Genomic DNA, 26,364 nt, shown 5'->3' with positions numbered 1-26,364 from the left:
TGTGTTTGAACTTCAGAACAAATCATACAGGGAGTCCAAAAGCTTTAACATAATGGTCTGTGTTTGATGTTTGTTGGTTTAGTAAATGAGAGAGGTCATGACAATAGCCAATTGTACTGATATTCTGAAAAATGTAATTGTTCCAGGTTGATTGTACTTGGTACTCTCTCTGCTTAAAGGGACATTAAACACTTTGAGATAGTAATATAAAATGATAAATTGTATATATAAATCAACTCTGCAATATACTTTCATTATTTATTTTGTCCTCTTTGCCTGTAATTCCATTCTGAAATTGTTAGCTTTTCAGTTCCTGTTAGAAATGGAAGTGCAGAACACTGTTAAATCCAGCACAGCCATTGGCTGCACACTCTTATGACCTATGTATAACTGTCCCTAATTGGCCACATCAGAGAAGGTAAAACAAGTTACAACATGGCAGCTCCCAGTGTTTTATAGACACTAAAAGTTTACACTTATTTTGTCACTTTTTAAACAACTAATGAAACTTTAAAAAATAAATCTACATGTTACTCATGGACTAATCTTTTCTTTGAATGCATCATTCTATCTAGCATGTATTTAGTGTTTAATGTCCCTTTAATGAAAAAGAAACCCGCTCTATGAAAAATCTCATGTTGCATTATGAAACTGATTAACTAATGCCCTCTTAATCTTACTCACTTGTATAAGGTAGTAAGAGCTGTGGGCAGGTTATTTTTCCTTTGAATTCTTACTTAACGTAGCCACCTGTTTTTTTAGGATCATAAGTTTAAAATTGATCTTTTTAAATGTTTAAAAGGGGAACTAAACGCTGTAGAATTGTTAGTTTATCACCTAATTTCTACCCTTTTATATCTGCAAAGCATATAGAGATTTTCATCACCCCCATTTGTACAAACTAATATTTGTGTGTGGGACACGGTGTAAGCAATGCCTTGATATGCCATATCTCCTGTTTTACTGAGGCTTTAGTCCCTCTGCACTTTGTTTGTGAGTAATGCGTGTTTTTTGTCTTGTTGTTCATATCTGCTTTGTTCTGAGTTTGGATTCCTTCTGCTAAGGAGCATAGGAAAACATATTATTGTAATTTACTGATGCCCTTCAAATCAGATTCGTTTATTTTTTACCTATTGAAGAGCAATGATCACTCAAAAAAATAAATAAAAGAATAAATGAAAAAGCACTTTAGCAAGATAAATCATCAGGATCCTTACAAGTAAGTTATGTTTAGGGGTTTAGATAACTTTTATCCCCAACTTGATAACTTCCAACTTTAACAAAGTTTGAATCTCCCAATATCTCCCAATATCCATCATTCAAGTATTAACCCTTTGAGTGCTAAGCACTTTTCCACCTGGGTGCTAATATTTTCAATGTTTTTTTTTAATTTTTGAAAAATGTTTTTTTTTTAACTTTTTTTTTTTTTACAAACCCCCAAGGCTTACACTGTTGGAAAGGTTAGGTAATTACCTTTCCAACAGTGGGTCTTTGGGGTCTGTAGCTGCTTAGATGCCTGAGATACAGGCTTCTAAGCAGCATGCCCCCTCCTCCTATACTTAACATTGTTAAGTATAAATAAAGTTGCGCGGTGACGTCATCACGTCATTGTTCGTGACTTCACCGCGCATCACGTGAAGCCCCGGCGATGCCTGTCACTCTACAGGCACGATCGCCGGGGTAGGAGCGGTTAGGAGCCCCCAGATCTCCCTCAAGGTGGGAGAGTGCTTATGAGGACTCTGAGCCGTCATTAGCACCAGAATGAGAAACTCTGACGGCTCAGAGCCGTCATTAGCACTCAAAGGGTTAAAGGAACATTAAAGTCCAAATTAAATGTTTATGATTCAGATAAAGCACCCCATTGTAAACAACATTCTAATCCACTTCCATTATCAAACTGTGCACAATCTTGTTATATGCACACTTTATGAGACACCAGCTTCTAACTGAGCATGTGCAAGAATTCACAGCATATACATTTTGTGATTGGCTGATGGCTGTTACACGATGCAGGGGGAAGGGAGGCAAGTGCCCATGCACCCCATACAAAACCCCAAACCAGCTCAGGCAGCAGTGGCTTGTATAGCACAAATTAAAGTACAGTAAAGTTAAAATTAAATCTTCATAATTCACATAGAGCATGCAATTTTAAACAAGTTGCCAATTTACTTATATTATCAATTTTGCTTAGTTCTCTTGGTATCCCTTGTTAAAGGGACATTGTACACTAGGTTTTTCTTTGCGTCAATGTTTTTATATGATCTATTTATATAGCTCATCTGGGAGTGTTGTTTTTTTTTTAAACAATGTATAGTTTTGCTTATTTTTTTTTTAAAAAATGTGCTGATTTTCAGACTCCTAACCAAGCCCCAATATATCAGATGTAGACTGAAGTCTACAGATTCCTGCTTGCTTATGTTTGTGTAATGGATCTTTTCATATGCTCTGGTGGAGGTAGGGTCAGCTCTTCCTGCTTTCTTATCCCTTTTCAGTAGGTGTCCCAACCTAAACTCATCAACAGTGCTAAAGTGGGAGCTTCTAAGTAAGTTTTTAAAAGGTTTTATACTGGATTAGTATCTGTGCATATTCTTCTTTATAGTAGTGTCTATTACATGCAGTTATATGAAAATTGGTGTACACTGTCCCTTTAAAGAGTACTCATAGGTGAGCTCAGGAGTGTGAATATGTCCTTTGCCATCTGGCAACAGAGTTTGAAACAATGTTTAAAACTATTGTACATAGTTGCAAACTCGGCGGCCATATAGAGTATGTAGCATTCTATGACAGCTGATTGCAACAAGGTTTATAGTAATATTATACATAGCTGCAAACTCTGCTGCCAGATGACTAAAGACACGTGTATGCAACTTGAGCTCACCTTGGATTACTCCTTAACAAAGGATATCAAGAAAACTAAGCCAAATTGATAACAGAAGTAAACTGGAAACAATGTCATGCTCTAACTAATCACTGACACAATACAGACCTCCTCCAGCTCTCTGAGCAGGCATGGTGTTTGAATCCTCATGGAGCATATGTGCATAGGACGCTGAAACAGTAATAACGTTTACTAGAAGCATTTTTGCTAATGTAATTATATTGCATACTGCAATACTTGAAACTGAAATTCATTCATGCACATCTAAATTTGACCTTTCTATCCCTTTAAAGGACCAATAAATACAGTAGATTTGCATAATCAACAAATGCATGATAAAGACAATGCAACAGCACTTAGCCTGAACTTCAAATGAGTAGTAAAAAATGTTCTGAAACATTTCAGTTATGTCTATTTTCACTCCTCCGGTATCATGTGACAGTCATCGGCCAATCACAAATGCATATATACGAATGTTCGGTGAATTCTTGCACGTGCTCTTTAAGAGCTGGTGACTCAAAACGTGTAAATATGAAAAGACTGTGCACATTTGGTTAATGGAAGTAAATTGGAAAGTTGTTTAAAATCGCCTGCTCTATCCGAATCATGAAAGTTTAATTTTGCCTTGAGTGTCTCTTTAAGCTCGATAAATTGTTTGGAAACATATGGAGCATTGGACCTTCTCAATTAGAATGTAACACCACTAAGGGTTATATATAAGGACTCACATACAATAGTATTGAGATAATAATTCCCTCTCTGGTATTTTATCAATAAATGAACAGAATATTAAACAAACAAAATGATAGGTTACACAAAAGGCATCTCACATTTGTAACTAGCAGAACCCTTGTTTCTTGTACATTTCTGCTTGAGAATGACACCATAATTAATTTGTGTAAAGCAACTGTATTCTCTAGAGCTGAGTACTCATGGACGTTTACACAACAGTACAGTTAGACTTAAGGATAAATGTAGTAACCAGCACTATTATTAGGGAATCTAATTTTTATCTAGTTATCTTAAAATGACATACAATTTAAACGGACATTTAAACCCTAAACAAATGCTAGATAAAATGATGCATTCAAAGAAAAGATTAGTCGGAGAATAACATGTAGATGTACTTTTTTTAGTTTCATTAGCTGTTTAAATATTAGTTTCTATAAAACAATGAGAGCTGCCATGTTGTAACTTAGGTTACCTTATTTGCTGCGGACAATTAGGGACAGTTATAAATAGGCCACTGAATGTGCAGCCAATGGCTGTGTGGAAAATAACAGTGTTCTGCACTTCCATTTCTAACAAACTGGAATGCTCACAATGTGGAATTACAGGAAAAGGGGATAAAATAAATAATGAAAGAATACCGCAGAGGTTATATATATATATATATATATATATATATATATATATATATACACACACATTATATATATATATATATATATATATATATATATATATATATATATATATACACACATACATACACACACGATTTATCATTTTATATTACTAACTAAAAGTGTTTAATGTCCCTTTAATGATGAAAAACGCAAACATTTCAGTCATTTAACAACGGTGTCCTCCATACTCCTGCTTCCTAAAATCTAAATATAAAGCCATGAAGGTTTTTTTTTTTTATACTAATACGGAAAAAATAAGAAAGAAAAAAAAGAGAAAGATTTACTTCAATAAATTTGTCTGAAACTAACACTAGACAAGCTTTAATTTACATTTTTACCAACATTAGGAGTTCACTTACGTTCTTCGGGATCTTCAGCTGGAGGTGAATTGCTAGGCAGAGCTTGGATAGCTGCTCTTGATTCTGGGTTAGATGACACTGGCCCGATTCTGGCATCCCGATGTTCCTCCCAATTTGTGTCAAATCCACCATCATCATTGTGGTTGGCACCATCACTTTGTATCTGGACAGTGGGTGCTTGTGAAAAAACGGATCACATTATTGATAAGAAAATGAAGACAGAGGTTAGTCCAGGTTCCATAACATTGGAATTTTCTAAAATGATTAAGATTATATTCTAATTATTATTTGGAATACATTTTGTGATTTAAAGGGGCATGAAAGTCAAAACTACTAATCTACTTTGTTCTCTTGGTACCCTTTGTGAAATGCATACCTAGGTAGTCTCAGGGACAGCAATGCACTACTGGGAGCAGGCTGGTGATTAGTGGATATGCTATTTTTTTTAGCTAGTTCTCAGTAGCTAATTGCTGTTTTAGAGCTCACAAGATACCCAAATCCTGAAAAAATCAAAAGTGATGCATCATAGCTATAAAAAAACGGACTAGAAATATCACTTGAACGTCTCTAGTAAAAAAGGAAGATATTTTACCTAAACATTTCCTCAGTAGCCACATCACATTGTAAAGGGACTTTAAGCAGCCAATCAGGATACTAGTCCCAGGACTTACAATGAAACATGCTGCTGGCATGTGCAGGCTCAGTCATGTTATTTCCCTTCTCAGCATAAGGGAGTTAACTATAAAATCGCATAAGATTTTAGTAAATTCCATGAGATCAAAGTAAAACAAAAATGTGACATCAGCACTTATTAAATTAATTGGCTGTTTTTTTTTTCTTCCACATGCAGCTGGCAGAAACTGAAGGATGACTGTTCACAGAGCATCTACTCTTTCAAGTGAATAAGTGTATGGGTATTATGGCCCTTCAAATGTGTGTTGAACCACTTTGTTAAAAGAACATTCCAGTTAAGATTTAAATGCACATAGATTTAATCTTTGAATAGAAACTTATTTGCAATATAAATGTATTGGCAAAAATGCTTCTAGTAAAAGTTATCACTGTTTTAGTGTTTCTCTGCATGTGAAGTATAGCTAGATATTGTCACTGCACCCACATTTTAAATAATGCAGCTGCTTAGATAATCAGTGGGGCTTGTATCCTGTCAGCAATTAACAAATTGAGTCATCTTGATAAAGGCCCATGATTGGCTGAAACGCATAGCCGTACCTGGAGACTCCCCCAGTTTGAATACAGAGCGCTCTGTGAAATATTTGGGAGGTTATACACAGTACACTGCTGGAATTTTGCTTGAACAGCTAAACAGTGATCTGGTTGGTGGAATCCACACACGACGAGAACACGGAAGTGGCAACACTGGGATGGAACTGCGAGGAAACGCCAGCAGCTGAGGACAAGCAGAGGTCCGAAATTACCTAGTCCAACTTAGATCAAGGGAAGCAGAATGTGGTAAGAGACCTTTATGGCCCCTAAAGGACATCAACTAGGAAAAGTATGAGTTAAAAGAAAGGCAAGTAAAACAGACAATCTGAAAAAGTTGTTTGAACCGGGGGAATTAACGGAGCCACATTTACCCTGACTAAGAGGGAGACAATATCTATATTACTGACCATCAATGAGCTACAAACAGTGACTTTTTATAGATCTGATTATAGCCATCTTGTGGACATTGCTTTTGGAATATTCCTATTAATATGAAGTATATGATAATATGATCATATTAACATTGCTGCTATTTTTTATTGCTGATCATTTCATTTTAATGGATCTTCTATTTTTGGGATTTATTTTTATGATTTTTATACCACCGGTGGTTCCTACTTTTATTATTGTGCAAACTGCATTTAGTTATTTCTACACATAGAATACCATAGAATAAATTGTATGTATTTTCTATCCTGGATGATGATGTTGCTTTTTTAGCGCACTTTTTGAGTATACATATTTCTTTTTAGGAAGGTTGTAGAGGCTTTTCTTTTTCTAAGTTGCTTACACATCAGGAAATGAGATAGGTTTGACCTTTACGTTTCTCTCACATTAACAAATTGAGTCATTACCAGATGGTAAAAGCACCTTAGGCTCTCCAAGCGAGTGCTGTGTATAAAATGCTGGTGCACGGTGCATACTTAAATACACTTTTGAAACAGCTATAGCTTTTATTAGAAGCATTTTTGCTAATGCATGTATATTACAAAATTGCTTCTGTTCAATACTGAAATGCACCCATTTGGTTTCCAATTTTAGCTGGAATATCCCTTTAACCAGTTATATACATGGATTTGTACCTTTGAAATGCCTTGATTTAACATGATAGATTATAAAATCAATTTAAAAATCACATGCCTGCTGTCTCCGATGGCCTCATACATATTCCTGTTTTTAGCCACTTTTATTAGGAAAGGCTGCTTTCACACCAAGACCTAATGAAAATCCCAATAATGGGATTGACTTTAGAAATATGTGCCTATTTGACCAACTAAAATATTAGGATATTAAATCACAATAAAAAATATCATATTAAAAATGGGTGGATTGTAAAATGACGGTATATATTTTTGGGGGTGTATAAGGCAACAGCATATACTGCCAGATGAACTTTTAACAACAATGCCACAATCCAATTGTTTATTAAACCTTTTGCCCCATTCTGCCACCAGAACAGATGACAAGCAGATGATCAGTCTGTTTAAAAAACCTAGTCCCTTCCAATGAATGCATTAATGCGACAGAAATGAGCAATCATATGCTTATGAACCAAAAAGGAACATCCAAAAATGTGCCTCGTCTTGATTACATATCAGATAAGAGGGAACTGAATGTAGTTGCCGTTGGCATCGCAGAAACCTGTTGTCTTACTGACAAGGCAAATAGTAAACTTGCTGCAACATTAAAAGGGACAGTCTACACCAGAATTGTTATTGCTTTAAAATATAGATAATCCCTTTATGACCCATTACCTAGGTTTGCATAACCAACGCAGTTGTATTAATACACGTTTTACCTCTGTGATTAGTTTGTATCTAAGCCTCGGCAAACTGCCCCCTTTCAGTTCTTTTGATAGACTTGCATTTTAGCCAATCAGTGCTGACTCCTAGGTAACTCCACGTGTGTGAGCACAATGTTCTCTATATGGCACACATGAACTAACACCCTCTAGTGGTGAAAACTTGTAAAAATACATTCAGATAAGAGGTGGCCTTCAAGGTCTATGAAATCAGCATATGAACCTCCTAGATTTAGCTTTCAACTAAGAATACCAAGAGAACAAAGCAAAATGGAAAGTTGTATAAAATTGCATGCCCTATCTGAATCATGAAAGTTTATTTTGGACTAGAGTGTCCCTTTAAAGGCAAGAAGAGGAAAAAAAATACCTAAGTACTGAGAATGCAGAAACATGTGGCTGCTTCAGAGAAGGAATGGAAATTATATATCAATATCTATCTATCTACCTACCTACGAAAACAGATGCGCTCTACCAGGAACGAACAACAGCTCATCAGCTAGTTCTATGGTAATTTACCACCCAGGAGCAGCCTCTTTTACACTAGTATGCTTTTCACAGAGGAAAACTTTCCTGAAGTATATCAGTCTGATTCCGCCAAGTAAGGTCAGTCCAGCCCCAAAATACCGGCAATCCTCCACTGAACAAGGAACATGACAACCCCAGATGATTGTTTCTGCCTTCTGTGGGCCTCGTCAGTAAGGTGCAGCCACATTCCTCTAACACACTGGGCAAGGAGTCCACGTCTGGTTTCCCCAATCACCCATAGGGAGAACTCACCAGGGTCATATTCATTTGCATACGAAAACAGAAGCGCTCTACCAGGAACGAACAACAGCTCATTAGCTAGTTCTATGGTGATTTACCACCCAGGAGCAGCCTCTTATCTATCTATCTATCTATCTATCTATCTATCTATCTATCTAAATGGCTACAAGTCTGTAGCATTTGGCTCATTTCAGATCTGGATATATTAGGAAAAAAGTAAACAAACAAATATCTGTGCAAATCCACATGTAAGAGCTTAAAAGAGAGAAAGAGAAAGAAAGAAAGAAAGGAAGAAAGGATAACCACAGACACTGCCATTTTACGAATTCTTTTAACGAAATAATAACAAAATTGCTTGTGTCAATTGTACATATTATTGATAAAAGCAAACAGAAAAATGGTATGTTTACTAAACCATGTATCACACTTACCTTGCGTATTATAGGTTTGTTGTTTCTTGTTAACACTTTGTTTGCTCTCCGAATTTCCATCTGCCATATTCACTAACCATATCATCGTAGCTGCAGATAAGGTTAGAAAATTAGCTTTTTAAAGCATCTGTTATTGCTGCAACACGCCATGCAAATCAAAGCATACTTTATAAAATGTTTCAATTAGTTCTAACTTTTACTTTTAGAAGAATAGCAAAATGTACAGTCTCAAATTCTGGTACTAAGCAATACAATAAAATCCAGCCATACACAATAAATCTGTCTACACTAGGATTATAGTTATGAAGGAATCTTCATTGACAAATAATGAATAAGGAACTTTATAGCAAGCAGAAAGCTGTTAAAAAAACTAATACAGAAATATACATACATGAATAAATTAAGGCTGGGAACAGAGTTTCATTTCTCTCCTGAGCAGTCTCCACGAGCATTCGCAGGGGTCCCTTTGGACACAGTACCGCAATGAGATCTAAGAAAGAAGAGCAGATTTAAAGACAAGCTACTATTTTACAGTCCTAAACTGACAAAGATCAGCTTTAAAAATAAAAAGCTGTATATTGCTATTAGGGAACATATATGCAATGCTTGCTAATATGACATAAAACAGAATTTATGTTTACCTGATAAATTTCTTTCTCCTACGGTGTGTCCGGTCCACGGCTTCATCCTTACTTGTGGGATATTCTCTTCCCCTACAGGAAATGGCAAAGAGAGCACACAGCAAGAGCTGTCCATATAGTCCCCCCTCTGACTCCGCCCCCCAGTCATTCGACCGACAGTTAGGAGAAAAAGGAGAAACTATAGGGTGCCGTGGTGACTGTAGTGTATGGAATAAAAATTTTCAAACCTGACTAAAAGCCAGGGCAGCCGTGGACCGGACACACCGTAGGAGAAAGAAATTTATCAGGTAAACATAAATTCTGTTTTCTCCTACATTGGTGTGTCCGGTCCACGGCTTTATCCTTACTTGTGGGAACCAATACCAAAGCTTTAGGACACGGATGAAGGGAGGGAGCAAGTCAGGTTACCTAAACGGAAGGCACCACGGTTTGCAAAACCTTTCTCCCAAAAACAGCCTCCGAAGAAGCATAAGTATCGAATTTGTAAAATTTGGCAAAAGTATGCAGAGAAGACCAAGTCGCTGCCTTACAGATCTGATCAACAGAAGCCTCGTTCTTGAAGGCCCATGTGGAAGCCACAGCTCTAGTAGAGTGAGCTGTAATTCGTTCAGGAGGCTGCCGTCCGGCAGTCTCATAAGCCAATCGGATGATGCTTTTCAGCCAAAAAGAAAGACAGGTAGCAGTAGCTTTCTGCCCTCTCCTCTTACCAGAATAAACGACAAACAAAGATGATGTTTGTCTGAAATCCGTTGTTGCTTCTAAATAGAATTTTAAAGCACGGACCACATCTAGGTTGTGTAACAAACGTTCCTTCTTTGAAACTGGATTCGGACATAGGGAAGGAACAACTATTTCCTGGTTAATATTCCTGTTGGAAACTACTTTTGGAAGAAAACCAGGTTTGGTACGTAAAACTATCTTATCTGCATGAAATACCAGATAGGGAGAAGTACACTGCAAAGCAGATAATTCAGAAACTCTTCTAGCAGAAGAAATAGCAACTAAAAACAGAACTTTCCAAGATAGTAACTTAATATCTATGGAATGCAAAGGTTCAAACAGAACCCCTTGAAGAACTGAAAGAACTAAGTTTAGACTCCATGGAGGAGTCATTGATTCTGACTAACGCCTGTACACACGCTTGTACATCTGGCACGGCTGACAGACGTTTGTGCAACAAGACAGACAGAGCAGATATCTGTCCCTTTAGAGAACTAGCTGACAAACCTTTCTCCAAACCCTCTTGGAGAAAGGAAAGAATCCTAGGAATTTTGATTTTACTCCAAGAAAAACCCTTGGATTCGCACCAACAGATATATTTGTGCCATATCTTATGGTAAATCTTCCTAGTCACAGGCTTTCTGGCTTGAACCAGAGTATCTATAACTGAATCTGAAAATTTCCAAGCAGTCAGTTGCAGAGAGACTAGATTTGGATGTTCGAATGGACCTTGTACTAGAAGATCCTGTCTCAAAAGGTAGCTTCCATGGTGGAGCCGATGACATATTCACCAGGTCTGCATACCAAGTCCTGCGTGACCACGCAGGAGCTATTAGGATCACCGAGGCCTTCTCCTGTTTGATCCTGGCTACCAGCCTGGGAAGGAGAGGGAACGGTGGAAACACATAAGCTAGATTGAACGACCAAGGCGCCACTAATGCATCCACTAGTGTCGCCCTGGGATCCCTGGATCTGGACCCGTATCGAGGAACTTTGAAGTTCTGACGAGACGCCATCAGATCCATATCTGGAGTGCCCCATAGATGAGTTAACTGGGCAAAGACCTCCGGGTGGAGTTCCCACTCCCCCGGATGGAAAGTCTGACGACTCAAATAATCCGCCTCCCAGTTGTCTACCCCTGGGATGTGGATTGCAGATAGGTGGCAGGAGTGATCCTCCGCCCATTTGATGATCTTGGATACCTCTGTCATCGCCAAGGAACTCTTTGTTCCCCCCTGATGATTGATGTACGCTACAGTCGTCATGTTGTCCGACTGAAATCTCATGAATCTGGCCTTCGCTAGGTGAGGCCAGGCCAGGAGCGCATTGAATATCGCTCTCAGTTCCAAAATGTTTATCGGGAGAAGGGACTCTTCCCGAGACCATAGACCCTGAGCTTTCAGGGAGTCCCAGACCGCGCCCCAGCCTAAGAGACTGGCGTCAGTCGTGACGATGACCCACTCTGGTCTGCGTAAACTCATTCCCTGAGACAGGTGATCCTGAGTCAACCACCAGCGGAGTGAGTCTCTGGTTACCTGGTCTACTTGAATCTGGGGAGACAAGTCTGCATAATCCCCATTCCACTGTTTGAGCATGCACAGTTGCAATGGTCTTAGATGAATTTGAGCAAAAGGAACCACGTCCATTGCTGCAACCATTAGTCCTATTACCTCCATGCACTGAGCTATGGAAGGCTGAGGAATAGATTGAAGAACTTGACAAGCGTTTAGAAGTTTTAATTTTCTGACCTCTGTCAGAAAAATCTTCATTTCTACAGAATCTATTATTGTTCCCAGGAAGGGAACCCTTGTAGACGGGGACAGGGAACTCTTTTCTACGTTCACCTTCCACCCGTGAGACCTGAGAAAAGCTAATACAATGTCTGTATGAGCCCTTGATCTGGAAAGGGACGACGCTTGGATTAGGATGTCGTCTAAGTAAGGTGCCACCGCAATGCCCCTCGGTCTTAGAACCGCTAGTAGGGACCCTAGCACCTTTGTGAAAATTCTGGGAGCAGTGGCTAAACCGAACGGAAGAGCCACGAACTGGTAATGTTTGTCCAGAAAGGCGAACCTTAGGAACTGATGATCTTTGTGGATAGGAATATGTAGGTATGCATCTTTTAAGTCCACGGTAGTCATGTATTGACCCTCCTGGATTGTTGGTAAAATTGTTCGAATGGTTTCCATTTTGAATGATTGAACTCTGAGGAATTTGGTTTAGAATTTTTAAATCCAGAATTGGCCTGAAAGTTCCCTCTTTTTTGGGAACTAAAAACAGGTTTGAGTAAAACCCCAGACCTTGTTCCGCTGTTGGAACTAGGTGTATCACTCCCATAGGTCTCCTACGCAATGTAAGAATGCCTGTCTCTTTATCTGGTCTGAAGATAAGCGAGACATGTGGAACCTTCCCCTTGGAGGAAGTTCCTTGAACTCTAGAAGATACCCCTGAGAGACTATTTCTAGTGCCCAGGGATCCGGAACATCTCTTGCCCAAGCCTGAGCAAAGAGAGAAAGTCTGCCCCCTACTAGATCCGGTCCTGGATCAGGGGCTACCCCTTCATGCTGTCTTGGTAGCAGCAGCAGGCTTCTTGGCCTGCTTACCCTTGTTCCAGCCTTGCATTGGTTTCCATGCTGGTCTAGAGGCTGCAGAGTTAGGAGACGGTCCGTTCCTGAAATTGCGAAAGGAACGAAAATTAGATTTGTTCTTAGCCTTGAAAGGCCTATCCTGTGGGAGGGCATGGCCCTTTCCCCCAGTGATGTCTGAAATAATCTCCTTCAATTCTGGCCCAAAAAGGGTCCCTTGAAAGGAATATTAAGCAGTTTTGTCTTGGACGACACATCCGCCGACCAAGATTTTAGCCAAAGCGCTCTGCGCGTCACTATAGCAAAACCTGAATTTTTCGCCGCTAATTTAGCCAATTGAAAAGCGGCATCTAAAATAAAAGGAATTAGCCAACTTTAATGCGTGAATTCTGTCCATGACTTCCTCATATGGAGTCTCCTTATGGAGCGAATTTTCTAGTTCCTCGAACCAAAAAGACGCCGCCGTGGTGACAGGAATAATGCACAAAATTGGTTGGAGAAGGAAACCTTGCTGAACAAATATCTTTTTAAGCAATCCTTCCAATTTTTTATCCACAGGATCTTTGAAAGCACAACTGTCCTCAATGGGAATAGTTGTGCGCTTGGCCAACGTAGAAACTGCCCCCTCAACCTTAGGGACTGTTTGCCATGCGTCCCTTCTGGGGTCGACAATGGGGAACATTTTCTTAAATATAGGAGGTGGGACAAAAGGTATACCTGGCTTCTCCCACTCCTTGGTCACTATGTCCGCCACCCTCTTGAATATCGGAAAGGCATCAGCGTGCACAGGGACCTCTAGGAATTTGTCCATTTTGCACAATTTCTCTGGAATCACCAAAGAGTCACAATCATCAAGAGTAGTTAGCACCTCCTTAAGCAGGGCGCGGAGATGTTCTAACTTAAATTTAAATGCCACGATATCAGGTTCTGCCTGCTGAGAAACTTTTCCTGAATCAGAAATTTCTCCCTCAGACAGACCCTCCCTCACTGCCAATTCAGACTGGTGTGAGGGTATAACAGATAAATTATCGTCAGCGCCCACTTGCTCATCCTCTGTATTTAAAACTGAGCAATCACGCTTTCTGGGAAATGCTGGCAGTTTGGATAAAAGATTTGCTATAGAATTATCCATTACTGCAGTTAATTGCTGCATAGTAACCAGCATTGGCGCGCTAGATGTACTAGGTGTCGCCTGCGCGGGCAAAACTGGTATTGACACAGAAGGAGAGGATGATGAACTATCCCCACTACCTTCATTTGAAGAATCATCTTGGGCAACCTTATTAAATGTGACAGTACTGTCCTTACTTTGTTTGGACGCCATGGCACAATTTTAACATACATTTAAAGGGGGAACCACCTTGGCCTCCATACACACAGAACATATGCTATCTGAAGGTATACACATGTTAGACAGACTTTGGCAGGCTATTAATGCAATAAAACCGTTTTTAAACAAAACCGTTACTGTCTCTTTAAATAATAAAAAGAGCACACTTTATTTCTGAATGTTTGAAAAACTATGAAGGAAATATCCGATCTTTACAAAATTTGCACCCTAGTGTCTTAATGGTTTGAAAGTATTGCACACCAAATTTCAAGTCTCTAACCCCTTAAATGAGCAAACCGGAGCTAATTGTTCAATTTACCAGTTTAAACCCACTACAGTCCCTGCCACAGAGTTTGCTGCGGCTTTTACCTTCATTGGGGTTATTCACCACAGAAATAAGCCTTCTTGAAATCGTTTTTATGGCCACAGGACCCTCTCACATGAAGCTGCATGCACTGCTTCCAAAAGTAACTGCGCAACTGAGGCGCGAAAATGAGGCCTCCTCCCTCTGCATACCAGAGTGAAGGGGCCTTCCTGACTAGATTAGGTGTCTTAACAACTGCCAGGCGTAATAAAAACGTTCCCAGAGGTGTTTCAAAGTCACAAAACACTCCAAAAGTCATATAAATAATATATAAATCAATCGATTTAGCCCACAATAGTGTCAACCAGTATAGAGCCCATTTATAAGCCTTCATTCTGTTATGAGTCTAAGAAAATGGCTTACCGATCCCATAAGGAAAATTACAGTCTTCTAGCATTACTATGTCTTGTTAGAAAAGAGACTAGTCATACCTGGAGCAGAGAAGTCTGAAAACTGTTCCCCCCAACTGAAGTTCTCTGGTTTCAACAGTCCTGCGTGGGAACAGCAATGGATTTTAGTTACTGTTGCTAAAATCATACTCCTCTTAACAGAACTCTTCATCACTTTCTGTTGTAGAGTAAATAGTACAAACCGGCACTATTTTAAAATAACAAACTCTTGATAGAAGAAATAAAACTACAACTAACACCACATACTCTTTACCATCCCCGTGGAGATGCTACTTGTTCAGAGCAGGCAAAGAGAATGAGTGGGGGGCGGAGCCAAAGGGGGGACTATATGGATAGCTCTTGCTGTGTGCTCTCTTTGCCATTTCGTGTAGGGGAAGAGAATATCCCACAAGTAAGGATGAAGCCGTGGACCGGACACACCAATGTAGGAGAAATAAAATCTACTGCCACATTAACTCAAACTTCATCGCTTTACCATTTATAGCTTCAGAAAACTTTATGTGAGGTTGAAGAAGTTTTTTCCTTATAAAAAAGTTCTGTGTTATATAAAGTCGCTTTAAAATGTTTCTAAAAAGCATATTCTTAAGAAGAAGACGACTTTATTTACCTATGCACACAATGTTTAAGATATCAAACATTAATGTGATGACTAATTTTACAGTTGGGTTAATCTTTGTACGATAAGTTTATCCTTTTTATTAAATGAATATGGGGGGGGGGGGGATTTGTTGCATTTTCTCAGATAAACACATATATTCCGAACAAACAAACACGTATTTCACCACATAACAATTGCGTTTGATGGATTTACACTGTGTATTATATATATTATGTGTGTACCATAAACAGATATCACTGCCAGAATGAGCCAAGCCGTCCACTCAGGAAGATACTTGATAAACACCAAGGCCATTAGAGCACTGATCATAATGAGATAGGCCTGTTGCAAGAGTAGAGGTCCCTTCCAGTGAATACAGATCATGCCCACAACACCAAAATTCCAGATCATCAAGGCCAGTGTGAAGTAATCCATGGCAACATTATAGGTTTTGAACACCTCTCTAGAAAGCAAAACAAATTTGTCTGAAAGTATATGAAAACATTCATCATATTCAGATATATTACATCAAATCATATTTAGATAATTACTTTTTTAGAAAGAAAGAAATAAAGATGAATGCTGCAGATGCAGGTAGAAAACCCTTTATCTAAACTGCTTGGGACCGGTAAAGATTTGGATTTTGGAGTAGTTTGGATTTTGGAAAATTTGCATCAGTAAAATGGAACAGTTTGGAGAAGGGATGGAACCAAGTGTAAACAACAATATCGTATGTCATTTGGGCAATATTTACATGCCATAAAAACAGTACAGTCCTGTAAACAGAAGGTAATATTTGTGGTTTTAAATAAATAGAGAGTATTATTTGCAATTTAGAACACAAACCAAACCAAACAAATTCAATTAAAAATTTTGTATTTCGGAATTCCGGATTTTGGAATTTGTACCTGTACTGTCATATTATTTTATCTTCATTTTTCATTCTGGTGCAGAAAAAAACTTTGTAGATGTACTTAAAAAGGGACATTAAATACTAAATACATTTAATGCACCACCCTCTAATTATGGGTGCCGCACCTCTGGATCCTAGGTTATGCTGCTGGAAAGCTACGGGCTGCACCCGTAACAAGAGAAAGACAGGGAATAACCTTAATACTATGCTTATAAAACAAACGTATGTAATGTTTAAAGGGACAGTCTTTAATTGTTTAAAAAGATAGATAATCCCTTTATTACTAATTCTATAGTTTTTCATAACTAACACAGATATATTAATACTAGTTGGTAAGCCTGCCCAGAGGGCAGTCTATATGTTGTAAATAAAAAAAATAAAAAATAGAACTACAGAAAAAAAATACAACACATTATCCAAAATAAAAAAATGAAACCGATTTACCATGAAACCCCCCCCCAAAAAACCCAAAATAAAAACACCCCCTAATCTAATGCTAAACTACCAATAGCCCTTAAAAGGGCTTTTTGTAGGGCATTGCCCTAAGTTAAACAACTCTTTTACATTAAAAATAAACAAAGTCCCCCTAAAAGTAAAACCCCCCAAAATAAAAATAAAAAACACTAAAAAAAACTAAACTACCCATTGCCGTGGAAAGGGCATTCGTATGGGCACTGCCCTTAAAGGGCATTTAGCTCTTTTAAGAAAGCCCAAAAAAACCCTAAGTTAAAAAACAAAACAAAAAACTAACACTAAAGCCCCAAAATAGGTACTCACGGTTTCAGAAGTCCGGCGGAGGTCTTCTTCCAGGCAGGTCCATCATCTTCATCCACAGCAAAGGCAGTCTGGAGCGGTCTTCCCAGATATGGCGATCCGCGGCGGCTGTCCTCGGCGACATGGAGGCTCCTCTTCATCCGAGGTATACTGAAGAAAGAATGCAAGGTACCGCAATCCATTTGGGGTACCTTGCATTCCTATTGGCTGAATATTTCAAAACAGCCAATAGGATTAGAGCTACTAAAATCCTATTGGCTGTTCAAATTAGCCAATACGATTTCAGTAGCTCTCATTCTATTGGCTGATTTTGAAAATTTCAGCCAATAGGAAATTAAGGTACCCCAATAAATATGGGGTACCTTGAATTCTTTCTTCAGTGTGCGGTGGACGATTGTATGAAGAGGAACCTCCATGTCGCCACTGAGGACTGCTGCCCTCGAGGAGTGCCACTGCCGCCTCCGCAGATCGCCACATCTAGGAAGACCACTCCGGACCTCCGCGCCGCCTTCGCTGTGGATGAAGATGATAGACCCGCCTGGAAGAAGATCTTCTCCGACGTACTTCTGAAACCGTGAGTACCTGTTTGGGGCTTTTAAGGGCAATGCCCATACGAATGCCCTTTTCATGGCAATGGGTAATTTAGGTTTTTTTGTGTTAGATTTTTTTTATTTTGGGGGGTTTGGTGGGTAGGGGGGGTTTACTGTTAGGGGGGACTTTGTTTATTTTTAATGTAAAAGAGCTGTTTAACTTAGGGCAATGCCCTACAAAAAGCCATTTTAAGGGCTATTGGTAGTTTAGCATTAGATTAGGGGGTGTTTTTATTTTGGGGGGCCTTTTTATTTTCAAAGGGATTTTTTTTTGTATTTTTTATAGTAATGTAGTTAAATTTTATTGTAATTAATGGGTTAATTTAGGGGGCTTAGTCATTAAATTAGTTTTTTGCGTTGTGGGGGTTGGCGGTTTAGGAGTTAATAGGTAAATTAGGTTTAATGTGTTGTTGGGGGTTGGCGGTTTAGGGGTTAATAGATGTATTAGGCCGTTTGCGATGTTGGGATTTGCGGATATAGGGGTTAATAATTTTATTAGGTAGTTGTTTTTTTCTTAACACTTTGTACGGGCGGTTAAGTTTTTTTGTTTTGTTTTTTTTTAAATACTTATTGCGTGCGTTTAGGTGTCTTTTTTATACTTATTGCGAGCATTTTTTTGTTGTTGAAATGCTCCGTTTGCCTTCGCTGCATCCCAGTGGATTCTGAAAATGGCAGGGTGGTAAAAGAATCCATCTTTATAAGACAAACTCACGGCTATATTTGGGGGGATTAAAGGGACCGAAAGAGTTATTCCTCTACATGCAGTTGCCACAAACAGTTATTACCAGCTCAATACTTGTCTCTATGAAGGGTCTAATTAATTACTGCTCTAATATATGGCTAGCAGAATTATTGCTTCATATACTGATAACAGAAGCAGTTATGCATTCACTGATCTGTATTTGTCTCATAATAAAACGTACAGCTCAGTTATGTCAAAATACACAAGAGGCAAATATATATATATATATATATATATATATATATATATATATATGTATAACAAATTATGCTTACCTGATCATTTCATTTCTATCTGTGGGAGGAGAGTCCACTGCTTTATTCATTACTTGTGGGAATTAAGAACCTGGCCACCAGGAAGAGGCAAAGACACCCCAGCCAAAGGCTTAAATACCTCCCCCCACTACCCTCATCCCCCAGTCATTCTGCAAAGGGAACAAGGAACAGTAGGAGAAATATCAGGGTATAAATGATGCCAGAAGAATAAAATAAATTTAGGCCCATCCACCAGAGAAACGGGCGGGGGCAGTGGACTCTCCTCCCACAGATGGAAATTAAATGATCAGGTAAGCATAATTTATGTTTTCCATCATAATGGGAGGAGAGTCCACTGCTTCATTCATTACTTATGGGAACAAATACCCAAGCTCTAGAGGACACTGAATGAAAAAAAACGGGAGGGCAAAAGGAGGCGGACCCTAAACTGAGGGCACTACAGCCTGCAGAACCTTTCTCCCAAAAGCTGCTTCCGCTGAAGCGAAAACGTCAAATTTATAAAACTTTGCAAAAGTATGTAAGGAAGACCAAGTGGCCGCCTTACAAATCTGCTCCATAGAGGCCTTATTCTTGAAGGCCCAAGAAGAGGCCACAGCTCTAGTTGAGTGAGCCGTAATCCTCTGAGGAGGCTTGTGTCCCACTGTCTCATATGCCAGACGGATCATACTCCTCAACCAAAAGGATAAAGAAGTAGCAGAGGCCCTTTGTCCCCTGCGTATCCCTGGATACACAACAAATAAGGACGAAGTCTGTTTGAACTCCTTCGTGGCCTGAAGATAAAACTTCAAAGCCCAAACCACGTCCAGATTATGAAGTAAACTTTCCTTTGAAGAAGGGTTAGGACACAAAGAAGGAACTACTATTTCCCGAATGATGTTACGACTCGACACCACCTTGGGTAGGAATCCCAATCCAGTGTGAAGAACAGCCTTATCGGCGTGAAAAACTAAGAAGGGCGGCTAACTTAGTAAGGCCGCCAACTCAGAGACTCTGCGTGCCGATGCAATAGCCAATAGGAATTTCCATAAAAGAATCTTAATGTCAAGTACATGCATAGGCTCAAACGGAGGCCTCTGCAAAACCTTAAGAACCAAGGGCTAGATTTATCAAAGGCTAGGCGAACTCTGTATGTGCTTCGCCTGTAACTGTGCCCCAGCTCGCTTCCGTAAAAGCGCACATGTGCGCCTGAACTCATAAAAAAAAATAGACGTAACTTTGCGCAGCTGGGGCGTAATAATGATAAATTTTGCCTGTCGGTAAAAGCATTTACTCCCTATTTATCACAGTACATCCCTATAAATATTTACGTTGCCATGTTTTAATTATTAAAAAAGCGTTTTTTAGGTAATTATTTAGCTTATATTTATATTATATAATGTTTCTGTGGTGTTTTTTCCATATGTTGATAATTTAAGATCACAAAAATAAATATATATATATATATATATATATATATATATAATACTGTTGGTACCCATATGCGCCTGTAGAAGCGCACATTTCTGGCAATAAGTGTCTCTTCTTGGCGCTGAGCCTTTGAAAAATTAGTTAAAAGACGAAAGTACTGCATCACAAGATGGAAAAGTATGTATTATAATGGTGTTCGCCTCAGTCTGTATGGAGAAATATACAACACGCAATTGAAGCCGAAATTTCAGTTCATCCCCACCAGATCCGCAAACCACATCCTCCGCGGCCACAACGGAGCAATCAGAATAGCCGAAGCTTGCACCTGCTTGATGCGGACCACTACACGGGTTACAGTCCCAGGGCATTGCAGAGGCATCTATCAGTTCCACCTGGGGATCCCTGGATCACGACCCGTATCTGGGTAGCTTGCAATTGAGTCTGGACGCCATGAGATCTATCTCCAGAGTCCCCCATCTGTTGCAGATCTCCGTAAACACCTCGGGATGGAGAGACCATTACCCTGGATGAAACGTCTGTCTGCTCAGAAAATCCACTTCCCAGTTGTCCACACCCGGAATGTGGATCGCTGAGAGCGAACAATTGTGAGTCTCTGCCCATTCCAGAATCTGAGATACTTCCCTCATGGTTAGCGAACTTCTCGTTCCCCCCTGATGGTTTATGAAAGCCACCGAGGTAATGTTGTCCGACTGGAATCTGATGAATCGTGATGATCCCAGGAGGGGCCAAGCCCTTACAGCATTGAATATTGCTCGAAGCTCCAGAATATTTACAGGTAGACGACTCCTCTTGAGTCTATCTGCCCTGCGCCTTTCTGGCACCCCAAACAGCTTCTCATCCTGATAGACTTGCATCCGTGGTCACAATCTCCCAGGATGGTCTCAAGAAGGAAGTCCCCCGTGACAGCTGCCCCGGTCGGGTCCACAAAGGTAGTGACTCCCTCATCGGTTCGTCCAGAGATAGCTGTTGGGACAGATCTGAATGATCGCCGTTCCATTGACTCAACATGCACAGCTGGAGAGGTCTGAGATGGAACCTGACGTATGGAATGACATCTATGCTGGATACCATGAGCCCGATCACCTCCATACACCTGGCCATAGATGTCCTGGAGGATGTCTGAAGAGCTAGACAGTTGGACGCAAGTTTGCAACGTCTCTGATCTGTCAAAAATATCTTCATGACTGAAGAATCTATTATCATACCCAGCAATTCCACCCTGTTGCTGGGGACCAATGAACTCTTTCCTTCGTTTATCTTCCACACGTGGGACAGAAGGAGAAGAAGAAGAGCTCTTTAGTGATCCTTCGCAAGACTTTAGGATGGAGCCTGGACCAGGATATCATTTAGATAAGGTTCCACTGCAATCCCCCTGGCTACTGTGAGTAGAGCTCCCAGAACCTTTGTAAAGACTCTTGGGGCAGTCGTCAGACCAAAACGGGACGGCCACAAACTAGAAGTGCTGGTCCAGCAAGGCGAACCTTAGAAACCTGAAGTGATCCCTTTGGATTGGAACGTGAAGGTAAGCGTCCTTCAGATCTATAGTTGTCATGAATTGCCCCTCCTGAACCAGGGGCAAAATTGATCTGATCATCTCCATTTTGAACGATGGAACTGACAAAAACTTGTTTAGGGCCTTTAGGTCCAGAATTGGACGAAACGTGCCCTCCTTCTTTGGGACCACGAAAAGGTTTTAATAATACCCCAGGCCTCTTTTTGCCGGAGGAACTGGGACGATTACTCCGAGAGATGAAAGATCCCTCACACACCCAAGGAAGGAGTCTTTCTTTCCTGGCCTTGATGATATGTTTGACAGGAGGAACCTGCCTCTGGTCGGATAAGACTTGAAACCTATCCTGTAACCCTGGTTTACGACCTCCAGAACCCAAGGGACTATAACATCTCTTCTCCAGGCCTCCGCAAAAAGGAATAGTCTGCCCCCTAAATGATCCGAGGATGGATCGGGAGCCGCCCCTTCATGCCGACTTTGACTCGGCAGGCTTCTTATTCTGCTTGAACTTGTTCCAAGAGTTAGCTGGTTTCCAAGATCCCTAGGACTGCTCAGACTTTGCGGCAGGCTGCTGGCGCTAAGACTTGCCTGAACGAAAGGGACGAAAAGTAGACCCCTTAGGTTTAGCCTTCTTATCCTGAGGCAAGAAGACACTCTTGCCACCCTGAACCGTAGATATGATGGAATCCAGGCCCGGGCCAAACAAAACTTTTCCCTTGAACGGAAGGGAAAGCAGTCGAGACTTAAAAGTCATGTCAGCAGACCACGACTTTGGCCACAGAGCCCTGCGGGCTAAAACAGAAAAACCTGATGTTTTAGAATTCAGGTGAATAATCTGCATGTTAGCATCACAAATGAACGAATGCGCTACCCTTAAGGCCTTAATTCATTCTAGAATCTCATTGAGGGGAGTCTCCACCTCGACCATTGCTGATAGAGTGTCACATCACTAGGTAGCCGCGCCAGCCACTGCAGCGACTGCCGCAGCCGGTTGAAAAACGAACCTCGTGAGTTGGAACATCTTCCGCAACATGGACTCCATCTTTTAATCCATGGGTTCCTTGAAAGAGGAGCTATCCTCTAGCGGAATAGTCGTTCTCTTAGCTAGTGTGGAGATAGCACCATCCACTTTAGGGACGGTTCCCCACAGTTCCAGCTGTGCTTCCAGGACGGGGGAATAGCTTTTTAAAAAAAGTAGAGGAGGAAAAAGGACGAGCCAAGTTTCTCCCATTCATTCCTAATAATGTTAGCCATTTTGACAGAAACCGGGAAGGCCTGGGACACTACCCTGTCCTCATAAACCCTGTCAAGTTTTAGGGATCGAAGTTCCTCTGGTAGTTTCAGTTCCGGAACCTCCAACGTAGCAAGCACCTCTTTCAGCAGAAAGCGCAAATGCTCCATTTTAAAATCTGGTGCCTCCGTGGACGGAGGCTTAGAAGTAGCCGATTCCGACCCAGAGGCGACATCCTCCGATAAGTCGGAGTTGTCCTCCTCAGCAGATAATCTATCTGAGATATCAAGCGGAGTCGAAGACCCCTGAGATGGTACCTTCAGCTTGCGCTTAGTAGGGCGAGGCATCGCATTTAAGTCTGGCGGCCGAAGGGCCCCTCCCGCGGGAGGATTAGTAGTGCCCTGGGGAACTGCTTGTGTTATCAGAGATGATTGCAGGGAACACACCTAGCGGGCGGAGAACTCTCAGAGGTGGAAGGCTCAGTCGTATTTTATTCTTTTTTAGATATAGTAATATTGTCAAAGCATGTGGAACAGAGTTGATCAGGCGGTTCAACTGGAACCTCCTCACAATATACACAGTTAATAGGTTTAGATAAAGAGGGAGTATCCTCCAACATATCAGAGTCCTCTATAGCTTACGCCTTTATTGCGGACTTGATAAAAAGTTAAATGGCACCTTTATATCCCAATGGCCGGGGCACTCACTACCTCCTATGTTCCGGACTACAAGAAACAGCTTTCGTCTCCTCCGAATGCTGGTTGAGAAAGAGGAAGTTAACAAGGCCACACCCGGTCACATGAAGAGCCATGCACCAGAGAGAGAAACGAGCCAAAAAAAACCAACCTGTATCAATCTCTTGCTAAGTGAACTGACTGTTTCACACTGACAGAGCCTCATCTCACACAAATGCAGCAGAAACACAATAAACAATATTATGTACCATAAAATCCCCCCTGTTCAATAACACCCTTACGAGGGTATTACTCTAGATTCTATAAAGATAAAGATGCCACACATTGACCCTTTCTTCTTATGTTATCAAATATATATATAAATGAAACGATCTTAGTAGAATCAATGCCGTGGAACAGGAACACTGCCTTTCAAGTGTGACAGGGTAGTAGCATCGCTCTTGACATGGACTTGACGAGTTTTGCTGCCTGCTTTTTTTCTCTCAACGCTGATTGCTAATGGAGCTGTTAATCGGAGTCGGGATGGGTTTGCAGAAAGAATCTCCCTGCATCTCCGGACATTTACTCATGCTCTCACTGAGAGGCTGACAGGGCTACTTAAAACTCCAGCCCCATTTCGAAGAGTACTACCCTCCATAAGAGACTACTCCAAATCTTCCGACACTTCTCTGCAAACCTCCTGTGAAGAAGAATGACTGGAGGATGAGGGGAGTGGGGGAGGTATTTAAGCCTTTGGCTGGGGTGTCTTTGCCTCCTCCTGGTGGCCAGGTTCTTAATTCCCACAAGTAATGAATGAAGCAGTGGACTCTCCTCCCATTAAGATGGAAATATATATTCGATAGATAGTATGATTGTTATGAGACTAAGAAAGTAAGAAAAATACATATAGCACTGAAAAAAAACATTATGACAAGATTTTTTTCACTATTAGCTACTCAGAACCGTTTCATGATACACTTACCCCAGATAGATGAAAGAGAAGAAAAACAGCAACAGAAGAGAAGAAATGATCAACCAGCCATGTATAACCTAGCAAAGAATATAAACACTCCATGTTATGTTCATGTTAAGAGCAAGACAGACTCTAAATACATTAACTGTCAAGAGTTTTAAAAACAATATTGAATATCTTGGCAGCTGAAAAGTTAAAAATAAAAGCATTACTAGACAGGTGAACATTAGTATGACATCACTGCTTCTAAACATTGCACTAAAGGAACAATAGCAGTACTTCTAGTAACACTGAGTGTGATACTTTATTGGAACATTATAATACAAAGACAAGAGAGAAAATTATATATAAACAAAGAGAATAAGAAAAATGAGAATAGGTCACTGGATTTCAAATTTGTCCTCAGGACTCCCTAACAGGCCACATTTTGAGGATATCTGAACTGGAGCACAGGTGAAATAATCAGCCGATTAATAAACATGGTCATTTTACCTGCTCTCATCCAAGGTAATCATGAAAACTTGGCCTGTTGGGAAGACCCGAAGAAAGGTTTGAAAACTAGTGGAATAGAGTAATAGACTTTGGATTGCTTGTTATGTACATGACAAAACAATGTAATGTTATTGTCTGTATGATTCCTTTGAGAATGTGAGATCACTTGTAAAGTATTACATAAAGTATTACATAAAAAAATGGGGTACATATCTAAACACAGAGCTAATGATACCCTCCTTATGTTCAACCAATAGCTATTTACCTGCCAATTGTATGTGAGGCTGCAGTTTTAATGATGGCCAGATATAAATATAGAGATAGTGGACATTAAATGCACATTTGACACTCAAGTCAAAAACAAAATTTATGCTTACCTTTCTTTCTCTTGTGGTGTATCCAGTCCACGGGTTCATCCATTACTTGTGGGATATTCTCCTTCCCAACAGGAAGTTGCAAGAGGACACCCACAGCAGAGCTGTCTATATAGCTCCTCCCCTAACTGCCACCCCCAGTCATTCGACCGAAGACAAGCAAGAAAAAAGGAGAAACTATCGGGTGCAGTGGTGACTGTAGTTTAAAAATAAAAAACACCTGCCTTAAAATGACAGGGCGAGCCATGGACTGGATACACCACAAGAGAAAGAAATTTATCAGGTAAGCATAAATTTTGTTTTCTCTTGTAAGGTGTATCCAGTCTACGGGTTCATCCATTACTTGTGGGATACCAATACCAAAGCTTTAGGACACGGATGAAGGGAAGGACAAGGCAGGAACTTAAACAGAAGGCACCACTGCCTGCAAGACCTTTCTCCCAAAAATAGCTTCCGAGGAAGCAAAAGTATCAAATTTGTAGAATTTAAAAAAAGTATGAAGCGAAGACCAAGTCGCCGCCTTACAAATCTGTTCAACAGAGGCCTCATTTTTAAAAGCCCATGTGGAAGCTACCGCTCTAGTGGAATGAGCTGTAATTCTTTCAGGAGGCTGTTGGCCAGCAGTCTCATAAGCTAAACGGATTATGCTTCTCAGCCAAAAAAGAAAGAGAAGATGCCGAAGCCTTTTGGCCTCTCCTCTGTCCAGAGTAGACGACAAACAATGCAGATGTTTGATGAAAATCCTTAGTAGCTTGTAAATAAAACTTTAAAGCACGAACCATGTCAAGAATGTGTAATAGACGTTCCTTCTTTGAAGAAGGATTAGGACACAGCGACGGAACAACAATCTCCTGATTGATATTCTTATTAGAT

General features: G+C 40.3%; 1 protein-coding gene across 3 annotated transcripts in view; it reads right to left on the bottom strand.

Moving 5' to 3' along the window:
• PSEN1 (presenilin 1) overlaps nt 1-26,364 on the bottom strand; it is a 332,444-nt gene that overhangs the window by 115,740 nt on the left and 190,340 nt on the right. For all 3 annotated transcript variants that reach the window (XM_053697784.1, XM_053697782.1, XM_053697783.1), the window contains 5 exons: nt 24,635-24,702; nt 15,758-15,978; nt 9,259-9,357; nt 8,868-8,957; nt 4,647-4,823 (listed from right to left, as the gene is read on the bottom strand). In XM_053697784.1, the coding sequence (XP_053553759.1) occupies nt 4,647-4,823; nt 8,868-8,957; nt 9,259-9,357; nt 15,758-15,978; nt 24,635-24,702 (655 nt within the window). The remainder of the gene's footprint in view (nt 1-4,646; nt 4,824-8,867; nt 8,958-9,258; nt 9,358-15,757; nt 15,979-24,634; nt 24,703-26,364) is intronic.

The sequence above is a fragment of the Bombina bombina genome, chromosome 1 (genome assembly GCF_027579735.1).
Source record: "Bombina bombina isolate aBomBom1 chromosome 1, aBomBom1.pri, whole genome shotgun sequence".
Taxonomy (NCBI): Eukaryota; Metazoa; Chordata; class Amphibia; order Anura; family Bombinatoridae; genus Bombina; species Bombina bombina.
The sequence above is the reverse complement of the archived record's forward strand: the minus strand, read 5'-3'. Positions and strand labels throughout refer to the sequence as shown.